The 17,625-nt window shown below is 44.7% G+C and overlaps 1 protein-coding gene across 1 annotated transcript in view; it reads right to left on the minus strand.

Moving 5' to 3' along the window:
- MAP9 (microtubule associated protein 9) overlaps positions 1 to 17,625 on the minus strand; it is a 169,511-nt gene that overhangs the window by 103,200 nt on the left and 48,686 nt on the right. The window contains exon 5 of the mRNA XM_086962334.1: positions 4,072 to 4,289. Within this exon, the coding sequence (XP_086818460.1) occupies positions 4,072 to 4,289 (218 nt within the window). The remainder of the gene's footprint in view (positions 1 to 4,071; positions 4,290 to 17,625) is intronic.

The raw sequence follows: 17,625 nt of genomic DNA on the forward strand, positions 1-17,625 counted from the left end.
GTGGTGGATGTGGTGGTGGTGGACGTGGTTAAATCTTGAAAGATGTAGTTAAAGAAAGTGGTGGTGAACGTGGTGGTGAATCTGGTGGATGTGGTGATGGTGGGTGTGGTGGTGGTGGACCTGATAGTGGATGTGGTGGACATGGATGTGGTGGTGGATGTGGTGGTGGACGTGGTAGTGGACATGGTGGTAGACATGGTGCTAGACATGGTGGACGTGGTGGGGGTGATGGACGTGGTGGTGGTGATGGATGTGGTGGTGGATGTGGTGGTGGACATGGTGGTGGTGGTGGACATGGTGGTGGTGGTGGATGTGGTGGACGTGGTGGTGGTAGTGGACATGGTGGTGGTGGACGTGGTGGTGGTGGTGGTGGACGTGGTTGTGGTGGACGTGGTGGGTGTGGACATGGTGGAGGTGGTGGTGGTGGTGGACGTGGTGGTGGGGGTGGATGTGGTGGTGATGGACGTGGTTAAATCTTGAAAGATGTAGTTAAAGAAAGGTTAAAGACAGTGGGGGGAAGGGTGCAATGTGGTGGTGGTGGATGTGGTAGTGGTGGATGGGATGGTGGTGGACGTGGTTAAATCTTGAAAGATGTAGTTAAAGAAAGGTTAAAGACAGTGGGTAGAAGGGTGCAATGTACACATACAGGTTGTACATGTACTGAAATTGTACAATCTTTATAGTCAATGTGCAAAACAACAGGCATAGAAATATGCTTTTTTAAAGGTTGCTTGTCTCTCCTATGACGTACATAATTCCTTACTAGACTCGATTTAATAAATGGTGTGCAATGCTTAATTAATAGTCGATTTGGTAAACAGATGGAGTTAAAGCTCTGCACGTGGCAGACACACTCAGAAGAAATTATTCCTAATTAGTCATACGTGTGCTTTTACAATGCATCACGTATGAGTAAGCACAAAATACGTTTTTTTTGTGTCAATTATATCAAAAGCTTTAACCAATTGCTTCACCCTTCGATTGGCTGTTGTAACATCACCAATGCAATGCCAGTTACAATTTTGATAGTTATATAACCAGTGCAAGTTTAATGTGGGGTAACAAAAAAAAGATTTTCTTGTAAATGCGTATTTTCAAAGTAATGTCTATCAAATGTGATTGCTTTCCTAAGAAATATTGTTATTTATACAGTAAACTTGTTAGTCCTAGTATTACTTTCTCGGATGAAATACATCAAAAATTGCCTTGTGAGGCTTTATTTAGGTACTTGAGAATAACTGGCAATGATAAGGAACACAATACACTTCACACAATGGATGTCAGTGGTACATGAGGTGAGAAGAGTGCACCAGGAAGCTACGGTACTGATATCTTACGGGTGACATTGTGCCATTGGAAACATTATGCAATATGCTGGCCCACAGAAAATCTGCATTTAATTAAATAAACGTCAGCTGGCTGTTTAGCTTTCACTAAGGACAAGAAACTTTATTTCTGTCCGAGATGACGTAAATAAATTAGAGTATTTTGCCCTCGTCAGATTGGTTTCGGCCACGCAGCTGAAAAGCTATCGGTTTCGGCCATGTCCGGGGCTTCCCTGCGCATAACAACGAGCACGCGAAAAGAAAAATTTAAAAAACGCGAGCACAGTGGAGGGCGTGGGGGCATTGCAGGGGGAACGCCGCAGGAGAGGGGAGCAATAGGAGAGCGGCGGAAGCAACAGAGGGCAGGGGATGTGTGGGGGGAAGGGGAGCCACACGGTGGGTGGAGGGAAGCAAACTAAGCGTGAGAGAGTAACATGGACCAAGCTGGCGGCTGCGCGCGTGAACGCAAGCGCTTGGCCAGCAGAAGCCTGGGGTAGCACTTTTAAAAGCACACTACAAAATGTCTCGCAAAGCAACGCATGGGCTGACTCAGCGAGACATAAAAAGGAAGGCTTAGGCCTGACAAAGGTTTTTTTTTAGCCAGTTCAAAATGGCAGTTTAAAACTGCACTACTGGCTTAAGTGACAAGTCTAAGGCATGCTTTAAGGTGCTACTTGAAGTGGGTAGCAAAATGAATAATGTAGGCACACTAGTGCCATTTCATTTACAAGCCCTGGGTATAAGTATTACCACTTTACTAGAGACTTGAAAGTAACTTAATTGTGCCTGTCAGATGTAGGCCAATTTTACAATGTTTTTGGGAGGGAGCACAAGCACTTCAGTGTTGATTAACAGTGGAAAAGTGCACATAGTCTTGATAAAAACAAAAACTAATGGGTGAAGGCAAAATATTTGGGCCAAGACCTCACCAAGGATGTCAGATCTAACAACTAGTAACTGTGGTTCTGATCAACACTGTGTTGCCTCTGCAGATGGTTTTTCCTTGAAACATTTTCACTGCTGCCCTGGAGACAATTCACTTGCGCAGGAGACAAGTGGTACTCTGGCATTGTGCACCACCAACCATACAGCACTCATACATAATTGGCCAAAATGGACTCAACCCCCCAGTTCTCAAAAATATATAGGCATCAGACTATCCAAGGACTGGGAAAAGTTGGGTTTAGGTAAGTTAACAGGTGCTAACAAATCTGCGGAAGAATATAGTATCCATTACGACTAAAGATGTCTAAGGTACAACACATTTTCTTCAAGGTGACACTATTGCCTCCTCAGATAGTATATTTGCAAAATTACCCAGCACACATCATCCAATGAAGTAGGGCTGTTAAAAACAAAAAAGCTACGAAACTCACATGAGTGAAATTACCTATCATCTAAACAGTGGATGAACCTCACGCCTGAATTGCAAAATGTATGTTTTGGAAAAAGAGGGAGAAGATCAGTAGCTGACTTGCAGGTCTTTCTCTTGAACAGGCACAAATAGCTGTTTTACTCCTCACAGAAGGAGCACTTATTCTTTCAGAGAGAGTCCGGTCTGATACTTAATAATACTCCCCCACTACTGGTAGCACTTTATAGGCAACAAAATATTGTCTGTCGATCCTCTACATGCCTGACTTGGAATGTAATGATTGACAACCCTTTTTGAAACAAGCAACGGCATTACAGTTGGTTTCTATCAACACATTAATTGAAAAGTAGACAACGATAATCCTACCAGGCCTATATATGGAAAATATCTCTCAGATATTTTTTTGCTGGTAAATTGAGTTAAGGTTGAGTCTAGCGGAAGACTCTCAGAAGAAAAAAAAAGTTCACAAACAAAGACAATCCTAGAAGTAGTTTGAAGGAGGTAGTAACATGAATTAAGGTATGGTTCTGCAATTTAGGATCGGCAATGTGAGGGGAGATTAGATAACACATTTTACCATGTTAAATTCACTATCATGTTGGGTGGCGGAGAGCAGCAAAAGGACATTAAAAAAAATAGAAATCAAAACACTGGTGCTACATTCAATTTCTTTTGGAAGAAAATGTACGAGCACAAAGAAAAGTTTAAATTGTATAATCTGTGAAGAACTATGACAAGAATAAATGTTGTCTAATCGGGTCAATCTATGAAAACAAAATGTGATAAATAAAGAACAGCTACTGCATGATCTCTAGTCATTATGAATAAGCTCTCTGGGGCTGGTTGACAGCCTGAGCAACTTCTAAATTCATAACAGTTATACCAAGTGACATCGAGAATACTACATATGAAATAATGCTATAAGTATTTTCTTTTTATATTCGCTAGCATTCTTTACAGTTGTTCACAGAGGATACCGCGCTGGTGGTTCAAAGCAATGGGAGAGTTGTTATGCAGGAGTGCCTGGTTGAAACTTACGCCTGAATAAGAATGAGCAAGGTATTTCCAAACGGTATATAACTGTCATCTTGGTGCTGGATGAGGAACTTCCTCATTACTGGCCCTTCCTCATTGACCACATTAATTGCTGATTGTGCAGTGTGTTGCGCTACTTCACAACTACAATTGTAAACTAGACAAAATAAACATGCCTGCAAACAAAATGGCCTGATATAAAATGACATGAAAGGCATACTATATGGAGATCACCATCAAAAAGACCCTCGGTCAAACATAGGCCCAAAAGATGAGTTAGGTCAACATAGTTGATTGTGGATTACTGGAATATTTCAGGTTCAGCACGACTTTTACCTCTGAACTAAAGGTTTCCAAGAGTGCAATGTTTTCAGATGATTTGCTATTCAGCTTGGTCATAGATGAAGGTGCAGAGAGTGAGGAAGAGGACCTGCTGCTGGAACTTCTCTCGTCTATCCTTGTCTCTTCTACATGGTTGCTTCTTTTTAAAATGCTTCTCTCTCGAGGTGTTGGTTTAAAGCTTTCATCCGATGCTGAAAGGGCAATTCCTTCGTCTAAAGGAAAATGAGTGGTTTTGTGAGTTTCAATAGCTTGCACCGTCATTAGCAGGTCAAGTTACATTCAATTAAACCTCTGTTTTTTGTTACAGTTACTTACGCTCAAATTACATGGCTACAGCTCAAACATTAGTTACTGTAACTATTTGCGAAAAACTGCACAACTGTGCAATTAAGTGTATTTGATTTTCAGGCACATTTTCTTAGTACAAACCAGACCAAACAATGCAGCAGGGTGCTGTACAAACAGTTTTGCTACTTTTTACACAATTTTATAAAAATTAAAGTGTTTTTTGCACTTACCAATTAAGAAAAAAGATAAATGAGTAATGACCATTTTAGATATTTTTTTTCAAATAGCCCAACAGGTCTGTATTGGCTTTTGAAATATATTTCAATAGGGCAGTTAGAACTGTACCGAGTACTTGCTGAAAATGTGTGGAATTCACTTTGACATTACATGTTTTAGGCTAAATGTACAAATGTCCCTTTGTGCATGCACTTGTGCATAAGGAAGGCAACAAGTATTGGGTGGGATAAATACTTCCCCAACATTTCTACAGACTTCCTGGGGAAACACCACACAAACTAATCATGAGGAGTTCGTGAAGCAGTTTCTGTTTAACCTTACACTATTATTCTAAAGGCAATCTATTAAAAAGGAAAATAATCAATCTTTTTGAAGTGTTCTTCCTCAATTTATATTCGACATATTTTATAATGACCTTTGCAACGGCCGTGGTCTGTTAAACGGATCTCAAATACATGCCCTCTAGTTGAATGCTTTATCATTTTTATTTACAAATTGCCATTAACTGTAACTATCATTAGATAACTGCCCATGGCCAATGCAAAGTACAGATAGGTAGTGTAGGAGGAAAGAAAATATTTTCCTACTTACCCTTAAAACATAACAGTATTTTAGACAGTATTTCTCCTTGCAGCCTGCCACAGGCCATACTTGAAATGTTTAAAATGCATTTTAACTGCAAATCTCTGACTTTGGTTTAGAATATAGCTAAGCTGGACTGAAACCACTATAAGGTAAGTTAACTTCTAAATTGTCTTTTACACTTAGATCAATATGGGAAATTTAAATCTCCGATATGTGAGCTCATCTGAATGCATGCTACGGCATATGCATTTCTGTCTTGGGTCACCCTTTCGTCACATCCTTTGGGAAGCTGGTCCTTCAGGGGCCGCCTTAGGCATGTGCAAGCTGTGCACCTGTACAGGGCCACCAAACCCCAGGGGCCTCCACGCCAATATATATCCTTAATATATTAATCCTCTGAGGATGGATACATATTTGCGTGGCGGCCCCTGGCAGGGATTTGGCGGCCCCCGGCTCTGTTCCACTTCCAAACACCATGACGCCCCCCCCTCCTGAGCTCCGGGGGGCTCTGCCCCGCCCGGACCCCCTCTTCCAAGGCCCCCTACCTACGCTCTCTACCCAGGGCCGCCATGAGCCTAGAGCCGCTCCTGGGTCCTTCCATATTACCTCTTGTCCTAGAGTTACATAGGTTATATTTATCACTCAAGATTAATAATTAGGAGAGTATGATTTATTACTAAAGTAGAGTGATTTGTGTAAAAGGTTTAATTTGTCTTGCGGACCAGACCCACACTGCTCTCCCAGAATAAAATAGGTTTTACTTTTGAATATATCCAGCACTGTGAGACATCCCCTCAGCTCACTTACATTTTGAGTGTGTAGGAAGCTGGCTCTGTATATACTATACCAAAGTAAGGTGTGCATAGAGTCCAGGGAGTAACCAGAGAAATAGCAGAGTCTAGATAGATAACTACTAACAGCTATCTTTGTGGTAGTGTGGGCGAGCAGTTAGGCTATTCCAGAGGGTGTGTTAAGCACTTATTGTATTGTATTTCACTCAAGGACTGATTACAGACAAAGAAACGGAATCCAGACCAATAAGGTAAGTATATAAAAGTTATACTTATATTTTATTTCTAGAACCAAGCAGGACTTGGACCAGGTAGGTAAATGTACTTTCAATTGTAAACCTTTATACAGAAATGCAATTGGGAATGGATTTGCAATTGTTACAAGTTGGTATGGTTTAAAAAAGCAGTTTAAATTACATAGTAATCACATTTAGAATACTTTTTGATTACTTTCGTATTACATTGACTACTTGGGGTGGTATGCCTAGATACCACACAGAGGGTTCCCACAATAAAAGGTAAGTAAGAATTTTCTTGGTTTAAGGTATAGTTACTATTTCCTCCATACAAAACAGCAGTTCAACACACAATATTTTAGGCACAAAAACTCATAACATGGGTTTCTATGGGAGAAAATGTTTTTCGGTTTTACAGGTAAGTACTGGACTTACAAGTGGGAGTTTTGAGGGTTAGGACCAAAATTCCACAAGGTCTAGGTAGGCACCCAATTTACACCACTAGTGGCACTGGGGCGGCTAGGTGCAGAGTGCAGTGGCCTAATGTTAGCCAGTAGGGCTAAGGGGGCCTCCGATTAGGGTCTGCTTGTGAGCAACTCGGGTGTGGGAGTAAAGCTCCTGGGGTTAAGGTCAGCACTACAGGGGCCAACGATCAGTACAGGAGCTGCATCACCAGCAGCACAGGGGCGGCTGGGTTCAGGGTGCCAAGAAGACATCAGGACCCTGTGGGCGACCACCGGCTATGTAGGTAAGTTGGGTTCTTGAAGTATGCCTGGACAAAATTGGCTGGGCCTCCCAAGGCCGTGGGGCACCGGGTGCAGGGGTGTTTTTTGGCATCAGGTTTCTTCACCAGACCTGGTCGCGGGTACCCTTCAGGTTGAGGCTGCAGGTGTTGTCCTGAAGCTTGAGGGAGGTCAGGGATCACCTGATCCCAGGTCAAGATTGCTGAGGAGTTGTGTTGGGCCACTTGAACTCGGGCCATGGGTGTCAGGTGAAGAGTGGTGCAGAAACGCCAAGCCGCCAGGATCCGGATTCTGACTGTGTGTCTTGGCTTGTGCAAATCAGGTGCTCACAGGAGACAGAGTCAGTTAGATGAGTGCAGGCAGGTCCTCTGGGGGTGGCTGGCTGCTGGACTCGCCAGAGTTCTCGCTGTAGGCAGGTTGTAGATGGGACTTGCCAGTAGGGCTGGGGCCAAATCAGTTTATGTCCTCTTCTTCCTGGGTCAGCACGGTTCTTCGCCCCTTCTTTCTTCCTCGAATATGAGGCAAGGTTCAGGTTGGGCCCTGAATACTAGATTTAGGAATGTTAAAAGGGGTTTGCAGGTCAGGAACAATGGGGCCCTCCCTTGGAGTGCGTACACCCCCTATAAGGCCCTCTTCCAATGGGAGGGGCATGAGCCTCACCCTAATTGGTTGACTCCCCTCATCTTCCAGATGGAGGGGACTCAGATGTGTGCTACCCCTCGCCACCCCCACATGAGGGGTGGGGTTGGCAGAGGTGGGCACACCTCTCTTCCTAGCATGGTTTTCCCACCAATTTTCCCACCCAAAGTGGGGGCAGAACCAGGGGGAGCCAGTTGCTGGGGGCAGAAAAAGACAGGGAGAGCTTCTAAAGGTAGCAGGCCTTTGAAACGTCCCCTTGGTGGACCCAGCTCATCCTGGGGGAGGCGGCAGGACACCTCTGTCCAGGGTGGGCTTTTGTTTCTGGACCAAGAAAGCAGAGGCTTTCTACCCATGGGTCCAGAAACCTATCTGGTGGTGGCAAATGGCAAGCAGCCATTCAGGGACCACACCAAGGCTGGTCGTTTTTCAGGGGGCATCTCTAAGATGCCCTCTAAGTGCTTTTTAAATTAAGTCCCACAATGGCAACAGTGTGGGTTTAATTTGCTGAGGCGTTTGCTACCAAACATCCCAGGATTCAGTAAAGCCCTATTGAGCTGTGGAGATCGTAATGACCACCTCCCAGACCATATACTCTTTATGACTTTACTACACTTTTGTCATGCTACTGTACCATCACCTGGGGGCTAGCTCACCCTGCTAGAGGGGTGACTTACCAAGGCCTCAGGCAGTGGTTTGTAGGCATGGCACACAGGGATGTGTGCCATGTCGACTCTTTACTTTTCTCTGCACCAGAACACACAATCTGCAATGGCAATTTGTTGGTGTTAAGGTGCAGGGCCTCTAAGGGTGGCACAATAGGTGCTGCAGCCCTTAGAGGTCTTCCCTAGTCACAGTGCCCTTGGTACCCATGGTACATTTTACAAGGGGCTTACCTGTGGCCAGAGATTTGCCAATTGTGGGTATAAAGGTACAGTTTTGGGAAAGAACACTGGCCCTGGGAACCTAATTGGCAGGGACTCAGTGCACATCAAGTCAGGTTGCATCAAATAACAGGAAATAAAGTGGGGGTAACCATGCAAAAAGGGGCATTTTACTATAGTGTGCGTCAACCATAGAACAATTTTCACCATTCTAACCTGGTAAATGATTCACATAGATATGAATGAGGTCCTTAACCTTTCAAAAAATCTTCACCACCATTGACTGCAAAGAAAATGTATAACACACCTATTTGATTTCACCCTTATTGGAGACTGAAAAATGTACGAGATATGATCTCTGTGGGAAGATGAACTCACTTGGAGTTGTTTTTGAACACCTGGACCTGCTACTGGGCACATACTTTCGTATTCAGTGACTGAGCTAGGTGATGAAATACACATTTGCTATATATACACGAAGACACTGGCACAATGCCTAATTTGTATGATATTGTAATATGCTATAGTGTGCCCTGTGTTACACTGGATTGGCACACAGTACCCAATATAAATGTAGTAACATCAAGTTTATGGACTGCTGGTTCCTACCACCATAGCAGTTTGGACAGAGACTTCTTTTGTAGTCTGTCATATGGATACCTATGTAAACATTTATCAGTACCCAGTAACTGAAATGCATTGCCAGAAAAGTTAACAGTTGGTTATTCTGAATTGCAAGTTCAACCCCCTAGAACACAGTGGGCACACAGAACACCATGACAGATTACTAAACAAGTTTGAGCTCAGTGTGCTATGGACAGCAGGTCACCATTATAATCTATGCCACTGTTTCTTAGTCAATGTGCACATATTCTATTTTCACCAAAAGATACTGTAAGATGTAAAAAAGAAAAAACATATTAATCCAATGTGATGTTTTCACAAGAACCTGACCAAACTGTTCCTCCAAAGTGTAGTTACCTTTAATTATGTTCAGCACTCTCTGGTACATCTCTTGCGCTGAATTTATTTACAGGCAAAAAAACACACAAGACCCACACCAGCTATCAATTCATTATTTCAATAATATACTGAAAACAGCACATTAATCCTATGTGTAATCACGGATCATATATTATTTACATCTCATTATTCAGTTTCATTCATCTTATTACAGAAAGCAGCCTCATCTTACATATATACAAGTTGCTACAATCCACTTCGTGATACTTGAAAAAAAAAAACACAAGAGACAGTAGAATAATGGTCCTCAACACCCAAGATGAATGCATAACATTGTTAACCTATTGAGAGATGTGTTTAGGATGTCACATACAGATAAACAATGTCCAGAACTCTATAGCACGGAAATGTAAAAAGCAAACCCTTGAAAAAAAGCATTGGGTTTGTTTTAAGAAAATCAGGAATAACCCAAATAGTGCAGTGAGGAGTGGAATACACACACACACACATATATATTACCACGCCAGCGACGTAAAAGAGTGCAGGCTTACCTTTGATTAATGTCTTCTTAGACCGAAACACATCAGGACTGCTGTGCTGTTTCCTCAATATTAATAAATATCTTCAAAACAGCATGTTACGAGTGTGGCTCTATTTCTTCCTGATGGGGAGAATGTGCTAATATTCAAGCGGCTTGGTTCTGCCGACGAGTGACGCGCCACCAACAAGAGCGCCTTATTGCCCGCCTGTAACCAACTGTGTAGCCCGTGAAAACTAATAGGGTAATGGGTTGCCGCCGAAGACCGTCTCCGGTATTGGATCCTAACAGCTTTGAACATGGGACTGGATATGGAGTAACAATTGCTGACTGTTGTGCAAATTTCATAATAAAACTAAGCAGCAAGAAAAAGCACCAACCACCGGAGGGATTAAAATACATGCTGCAGGATGTACCACATGTCCCATAATGCCATATAAAAGTTATCCATTGAAGGACTACAAAATTCAAATTAAGATATTTGGCTGTGGATGGCAGCGACGTGAAAGACTGCAGGCTTACCTTTGATAAAGGTCTTCTTAGTCCGAAATGCGTCAGGACTGCCTTGCCATGCTGTTTTATCAATAATAATAAATATCTTCAAAACCGCATGTTACGAGTGCGTGTGCCTTAATACTTGTAAATCTCATTTCAGTAATTATAGTCATTTAGTAAAAACAAGCTATAGGGGGAACAATATATCCAATTACACTTCTTTGGCAAACACCACGTCTCCAGGGGACATGTGAGGATTGTGTGTTACACCAGGGGTGTGGAATTTATTAAAATATCTACTTGTCCATGGGGCAGGTTGCTTCATAAATCTACTTGTCCTGTAACAAAATCCACTTGTCCCTTTGGTGCCATGTATTGCGGCAACACATTATGGCAGCAATCTCATTATATAAGAGCTCCTATATAGTCTCTCTGACTATGCCAGGGCTCATACCATAGTAGTGTTTGAATACTAGCAATCCCTTTATGTTGCCACGTTTCTGCAGATCTACATACTGGGACTGAAGGTAGTGGTAAGCAATAGTTCCAGGGTTGGAATGCCCTTTGAGTCTGTGCAAACCTACTACCTTGCATGTTTTAAGGGTTTTCAACAACTCTTCTCTAATCTTTTCTAATTCTGAGAAATGTTGGAAATTTACTCCTGATAAAGGCAGAACAAATCTTGCAAAAAAGAACTCAGGGGCCATATGACAAAAGCTAGAAGAGTTAACTTGTTTGCCCCATATTTTCAAATGAAGGCTTGAGAGTACTCTAGCAAAATTGTGGGGGCATTTTGAAAGGGTCTTGGGTGCATACACAGAGGATTTTGACCAGAAAGAAACTTATGAATAGTTTTTACTTTGTGCTATCCAGATGTGCTCAACCATCATTTTGTCCCAGAAAGCCATCTCACAAGTCTGCAGATAGACCGAAAGGAAGGAGAGGTTTTGGAATAGGATAAAAAAAATTCAATGGCAACTTAAAGAAAGAGTGACATAGGTGGGTGTTAAAAACACAACATGCAAAGTCAGAGAGAGCTGGGAAAAGTGGAGACATTTGCAAAAGAAGAAAGAGGAATGAAAACATGATGAAAATAATGAACTTACAGTAGACGTGACAGTCACCTTGGTGACAGAGGTTAATGTGGAGGTGGCTGCACCAATATTCAGCCTCGGAAAATGGATAATGTCCCCAGAATTTGATTATTACTTCACAAATCTGTAGGTGTCTCCCTCAGGACGGCAGCCAGAGAACAAGTCAATAGAGACTACAGAGGCAAGTGTTGCACCTGTGCACTGTCCACAAAGAGCGTAAAAGGAAGCACCTATCAGTATCCTCCGGGTGTAACAAGTTCTAGGCATGCCCTGACACCAGAACATGGGAAACCCCTGCCATCACATGTATGACAGAGGTGACGACACTTAAACATTCACATCAACATTACTTGGGGTCTTGAGATGGAAAAGTTGTTACAATGGGAGTCAGTGATGACCAAGAGTTTACATGGAGAGCCAGAGATGTATCTGGGTGTGCAGGGTGAGCTACAGATGGAAGCTGTGATGTCCTGAGGTAGGAGTGATGTAACAGGATGAGCAGGAGGCAGTGATGTAACTGGATGAGCAGGAGGAGTTGCATAGGAAGGCAATGACCCCCTTAGTCGGGGGTTACAGTGGAACCACTGATGGCCCATTAGTTCACACCTAAAAATGGGAGAGGTGTTAAAGAAGCAACCACTTATGGCTTCAGGGGATGGAATACCACAAAGCTAGGGTTATGCTGATTTTTAAAGGAGAGATGGTTTGGGGTTTAACAGAAAAGGGAGATGAGAAACACAGCTAACTATATGGATGGTAGAGAGCAGAAAGAGATAGGAGAGCAGTAGCGCAGGGAAATGGAGGGATAGTGGTTTTACATTGGTAGTTTGAGAGCAAAGGAAGGGAGCAAAAGTTAGCTAGAGATGTCTAAGGATTTAGATAAAAAAAAAGAAAAGAAAGGGGACATTGATGGGGTAGGAAATACAGCATGGGGCAAGTCTGGGTTTCAATGGGAAACTGGAACAGGGGCAGAGAATTTAGACACAGCAAGGGAAATGAGATGGGTTGTACAGGGAATTAGAAAAATGACAGCTGCAAACAGGAGAAGGAAAGGGTGGTAGACATAGCTTGTGGTGGTTGGGGTGTTACGTAGCGAGTAGAGGATGTTCGATAGTTGGTACTTTTGTCATTTATGCTGGCTGACAAACAGCATAAGTACACATTCAATTGCTTCTACTGCCTCTTCTGAGAGTTTTGCAAAGTTAGCTGTTTCTGCTTTAAGCAGCTTCTAACTGGTACTTTTCCATGTAATGTATTTACTTGTTTTGCATGCGATTACTTTCCAGCAGAATAAAACGTCCTTCCTGACTGCCTAGGATTAAGAGCCTTGGATTTGTGGTGGCATTTCGTGTCCAGCTCCATTGCAAGATGTAGCTGAGAAAGAGAATCTGGGGCGCTAGAGGCAGATTTCTTTGGACACAGTTACAATACCTTCTCAACAGAGTTTACTTTCAATCTATTTTAAGAAGCGCTTTTCTGTGCACCAGCTCTTATTGAAATGTGGCTGAATTATCGGCTGCCATACGAGGGTGCGGAGCCTCTAACCTTTAATCCCAACCACTAAACCACATTGTGTGATCCTGGGCAAGTGTTGCGTTTTCATGGTCCTCATGTCCTAATCTTCCAGGATTGGTTGTGCTTAGATAAAGATTAACCCCTTGTACTAAGCGCTCCCTAAAACAACTATATTTTTCTAAACAGCATAGGAGCAAGGGGTTTGACCAAAACTTTAATGGCTTTTGCAGGGGCAGCGAGGTCAAGAAGAGCTTTCAGAGCCTTGCTTGCAATAAATTAGATAACATATGTGTTATTGTGATGCCTGTGGACATGCCTGTCTTAAGTGAGACTAGAGCTTTAGTCCCTGTGTGGGCCTGAGGTCACCTATCCCGCAGCAGACATTGTAATTGGATGCCTTTCGTCCTGGCTATAGCAGAGATCACCCTTAGTCTAGCGCCCCAGTGCTTCCCTAAAGTCATGCTTACTGTTGCACAAAAAAGCATGTAAAGTCCCATACCATTTTAAGTGCAAGATTTTGGTAACATTATTTAATTTAAATTAAGGCTCAGGCCTTTTAGTTTGTGGTAAATATTTTATTTGCAAACCTGCCTGCAAAGGCAAACTATGTTTTGCACCTTCTAATTTCTTCTTTGGGCCTCGCATTCCAGGATGTTGAAGGGACAAGTGAAAAACCCCTAGTTTTCTAAGTAGAAGGCACTGGCAAAAGGCTGGAGCAGATAAGCCACGAGGAGAAAAAAAAGCATAGTGCAGGCACCGGGTAAGACGTGAGAGGCTCATGGAAAGGAAATTAACGATGAGAGCCGTAGGGAAAGTAAGGAGCTTTAATGTAGACGTGTTAGACCTGTCTGGCTTTTTGGCGAAGTCCCTCCTAATTATTATTTATTTTGTCCCCTTTTTGCCCCTCATACCCTTGATAATGTTTTTTTGTCTACTGACTTTTTGTAGGTGTTGGTCAGGGGGATAGGTGTTCTTTCTCCCCCTCATAATCTTTTACCTCAGGCCCAGAGGCCTGTTCTGACAGGAAAGTTGGCACCACCTAAAATGGTGGCCACCAACTGCCCCAACTGTCACACACAGAACTTGGCCATAGCCTAACATAGGGCATTCTAGAACCTTCTGGTCCATTCTGGACCACTGAAGGGCAGCCTATATAAGGCGGAATGCGGGGCAGCCATTTTGTCTACCTGTGGAAGTCAGCTGGAGGACAGGTTGTAGCTAAGGGTGGGAAAAGGTTAGACTTAGGGTTGACCTCCTGGACTGGGAAGCTGCCTATTTGGTCCAACCCACTACTCCCCTTTTAGTTACTTGTCTTGGCCCCGCTGTGGGAAGTTACTGGAGACCCTGGGCGCCTAGCTTGCCCCTTTTCTAAATCAGGGAGGGGAAGAATTAAGGAGAAGGAGACTGCAGCCTGCGGAGTGCGGTCCTCTGCCCAGTTGGAGAGACTGGTAAAAAGTGTACCCTTATCCTCAGCCTCGGTCCAGAGACTGGCAATTGCTCTAGACTGTCCCCTACTTCATAATCCCCTGGAGCGTCATCTCTCACCTGCTGTGGTGGAGCGCCACTGAGGAGAGCAGCAGGCACTGGAGGAGCCAGGAGAAAACGGGCTGTTCCGCCCTTCCACCCCCCAATCCAGCGTGGGGAGCGGCGTCGCTGTAGATCTGCAACTGCCAGCCCTGAGGTGAGGAGCGGAGAAGAAGGGCAGAGTAGCGCGACCAGCGCGGTCTCTGTGAAAGAGACACTAGCTCTCCGCGCATGCCCCGTTGAGACGCCGGGCTCCGTGAGGCGGAGCCGGATCCGAGGAGGCGGAAGGTGAGAGCGAGTAGGAGCGCCTCGCGCATGACCAGAAGATCAGCGCGTCGCCTGTGAGAGCGAGTAGGAGCGCCTCGCGCATGACCAGAAGATCAGCGCGTCCCCTGCCAGAGCTAGGAGGAGCGCCGGGAGTCCCCCGGCGGTAGCTGCACACAAGAGTTTCTCTTCCCCCTGCCCGAGCGCCATACAGTGAGGCGGGCGCAAGCGGGGAGGGAGATCTGAGAAGCCCAAAAGCGGCTGGAGAGCTTGGGGGAAATCCGCCTCGGTAGTTGCTGGTGTCACACTGAGGAGAGCTGAGGGCCCCTCAGGCTAGTATAACTCGCCAGCACGTGGCTCTCTTTTGTCCTAACCACTGTCCCTTCCTCATCCTCTGGTACAGCGAGAATACCACCGCCTGGTATAAACAAGTAAGGAGGAGTGCTAAAAGAGGGAGAGTGACGCTGGCGATTAACTTGAGGATCACTTATTCAATAGTCATTTTTCCACAGTTGTGCAGCCTACAGTGGGGAGGAACTTGAGGAAACCCTCAGTGACTGTGTACTATAAGTATAGTGTACTACATAATAATCCCATTCAACTACTTTTGGGGCTTAATTAGATGCTGATTTAAGTGAGTCTAACCCAATTGTATTCAAATAAGTAGTAGAAAATCTAAATGTTTTCCATGTAAATGAGAGTGTTGCTCTGGTCTGATTTAGGAGTTGATCTTGCCAAATTCTAAAGTAAGCTGAGTACAGTCATTACCTAATTGAGCTATGAAAGAATAAGAATTGTCTGCTAGTAGTCCATGTGAATTGACTATATTATAAATGCCAATTGTTAATATGATCTAGCGTTGAAAAGTATTCCTGCTTTATTCCACACAAACTGAAGTGTAATTTAATTGTGAATTAAAAAAAAAGGCGAACAGAGCAAAGATATTATTTTTATAAAACAGTACGTATTTTCCCACATTTTTGGTGTAGTGTTTTCCTTTTGAGTGCTATTGCGTGGAATTACTTTTGGGTGGTCTGCAACCTTTACACTGTGCCTCTGAATTGTTAGTCTTGCCCTAGGCCAGGCTACCCCAGTTCCAACATATTGGTGCCTAGCGGTGGGATACTGACTTGGTTGCAGCTACTCACTAGTAATTTGACGTAATACACTAAACCTACACCAGGAGTTTTCTCCTTGCGGCCCTCCCAATTAGTCTTTTTGATTTTTCAAAATGTATTCCTGGTGGTGGGTGGAGTTGGCTTTAGGTTGCCCCTGCAACTCTGAAATTTCTGGTGTGTATCTAGGTTTGCCTGACTCACAATGGAGTTCGCTGTGGAAAACCTAGAGGTCTATTCCGTGTCACAATTGAAAATGTTCTGCCAACAAATGGGGGTATTTTTCAAACATGGTGCCAGGAAGGGGGAGCTCCAGACCAGTCTTAGGGCTTGGGTGGAGGCACACCAAGGAAAGAAGGAGGAGGAGGAAGAGGCCGACCAGGACACGGTGGGGGAGGTAGAAGAGTTATTCCACACTGAAGGGGAAAACTTACTCACAGGACCAGTGTCCTACTCCAGAAGGGGCAGTAGCATCTCTGGGGGAAGCCTAACGGAAGCCGAGCTCACCGATAGGAGGGAGAAAAGACAGTTAAGGTGGGAGTTGGCTAAGTTGGAGCAGGAGAAAGAGGAGAGGAGGATGGCCCACGAGTTTAGACTGAAGGAACTGGAGCTCCAAAGTCTGCGACGGGGGTCCTCTCCTAGTAGGAATGGTGGCAGCGAACCAAAGGAGTCAGCCAGGGAGACCAAACCCCATTTACCAAAAGACCTGATAGCGAGCTTCAGTCAGGGGGACGATATAGCAAAGTGGCTGGCTGCTTATGAGGTTTCTCTGAGGGTTCATGGGGTGCAGGAGAAGCACTGGGGGGGGTGGTTTGTACAGGTACATGCCTCCTGCTGGTCGGGACACCTTGCTGGCCCTGGAACCAGAGGAACAAACTAACTACCCCACCATGAAGCTGGCGTTGTTAAGGAAGTTCGGGCTTACCCCAGAAAGGTACCAACAGAAGTTCAGGGGGAGCCACAAGTTGAGCACCCAGAACTGGGTGGACTTCCTTGACTACGCCAGAAAGGCCTTAGAGGGTTGGGTCAAGGGCAGTGAGGTGAAAGATTATGAGGGGCTGTACGATCTATTTTTGAGAGAACACCTCCTCGAGAAATGTTTTCCCGAGCTGCGCCAACACCTGGTAGACAGCAAGCTGACCAATCCCCGGAAGCTTGCAGAGGAGGCGGACATCTGGACAAGTACCCGGGTGTCCTCCAAGGGGACTGGAGGGGAATCTCAAAAAGCCGGACAGGGCGCCCCCCAGAAGAAGGAGGGGGGGGAGAAAAAGAAAGAGTTCTCTAAAAGGTCCCCAAAATAACTTCCAAGGGAAGGGAGCAGGTTTCACCCCTAGGGCAAACCCGCCCAGAAACCCTAATCCTGGCCAAAGCCAGCAGCCAAGGGTTCTCCACTGTTTTGAATGCGGTGGCGTTGGACATTATAAGGGAGATGTCAGATGCCCAAAGAGACCACCCCCTCCCACCGGAGGAAAGTCACCGGGAGTAGCTAGTGTAGCGCTCGGGGAGGAGTTGCCCTTAGATAAGGGGGGTGAGTGGGCGGGTGTCACCTTAGTGTCCCTGGGAGAGCGGGAGATGGTGCCAAAGATCCAGGTGCCCCCAAATACTACAAAGTATGGGCAATGGGTTACCATCAATGGCCA

This window comes from Lissotriton vulgaris, chromosome 3_1 (genome assembly GCF_964263255.1).
Source record: "Lissotriton vulgaris chromosome 3_1, aLisVul1.2, whole genome shotgun sequence".
Taxonomy (NCBI): Eukaryota; Metazoa; Chordata; class Amphibia; order Caudata; family Salamandridae; genus Lissotriton; species Lissotriton vulgaris.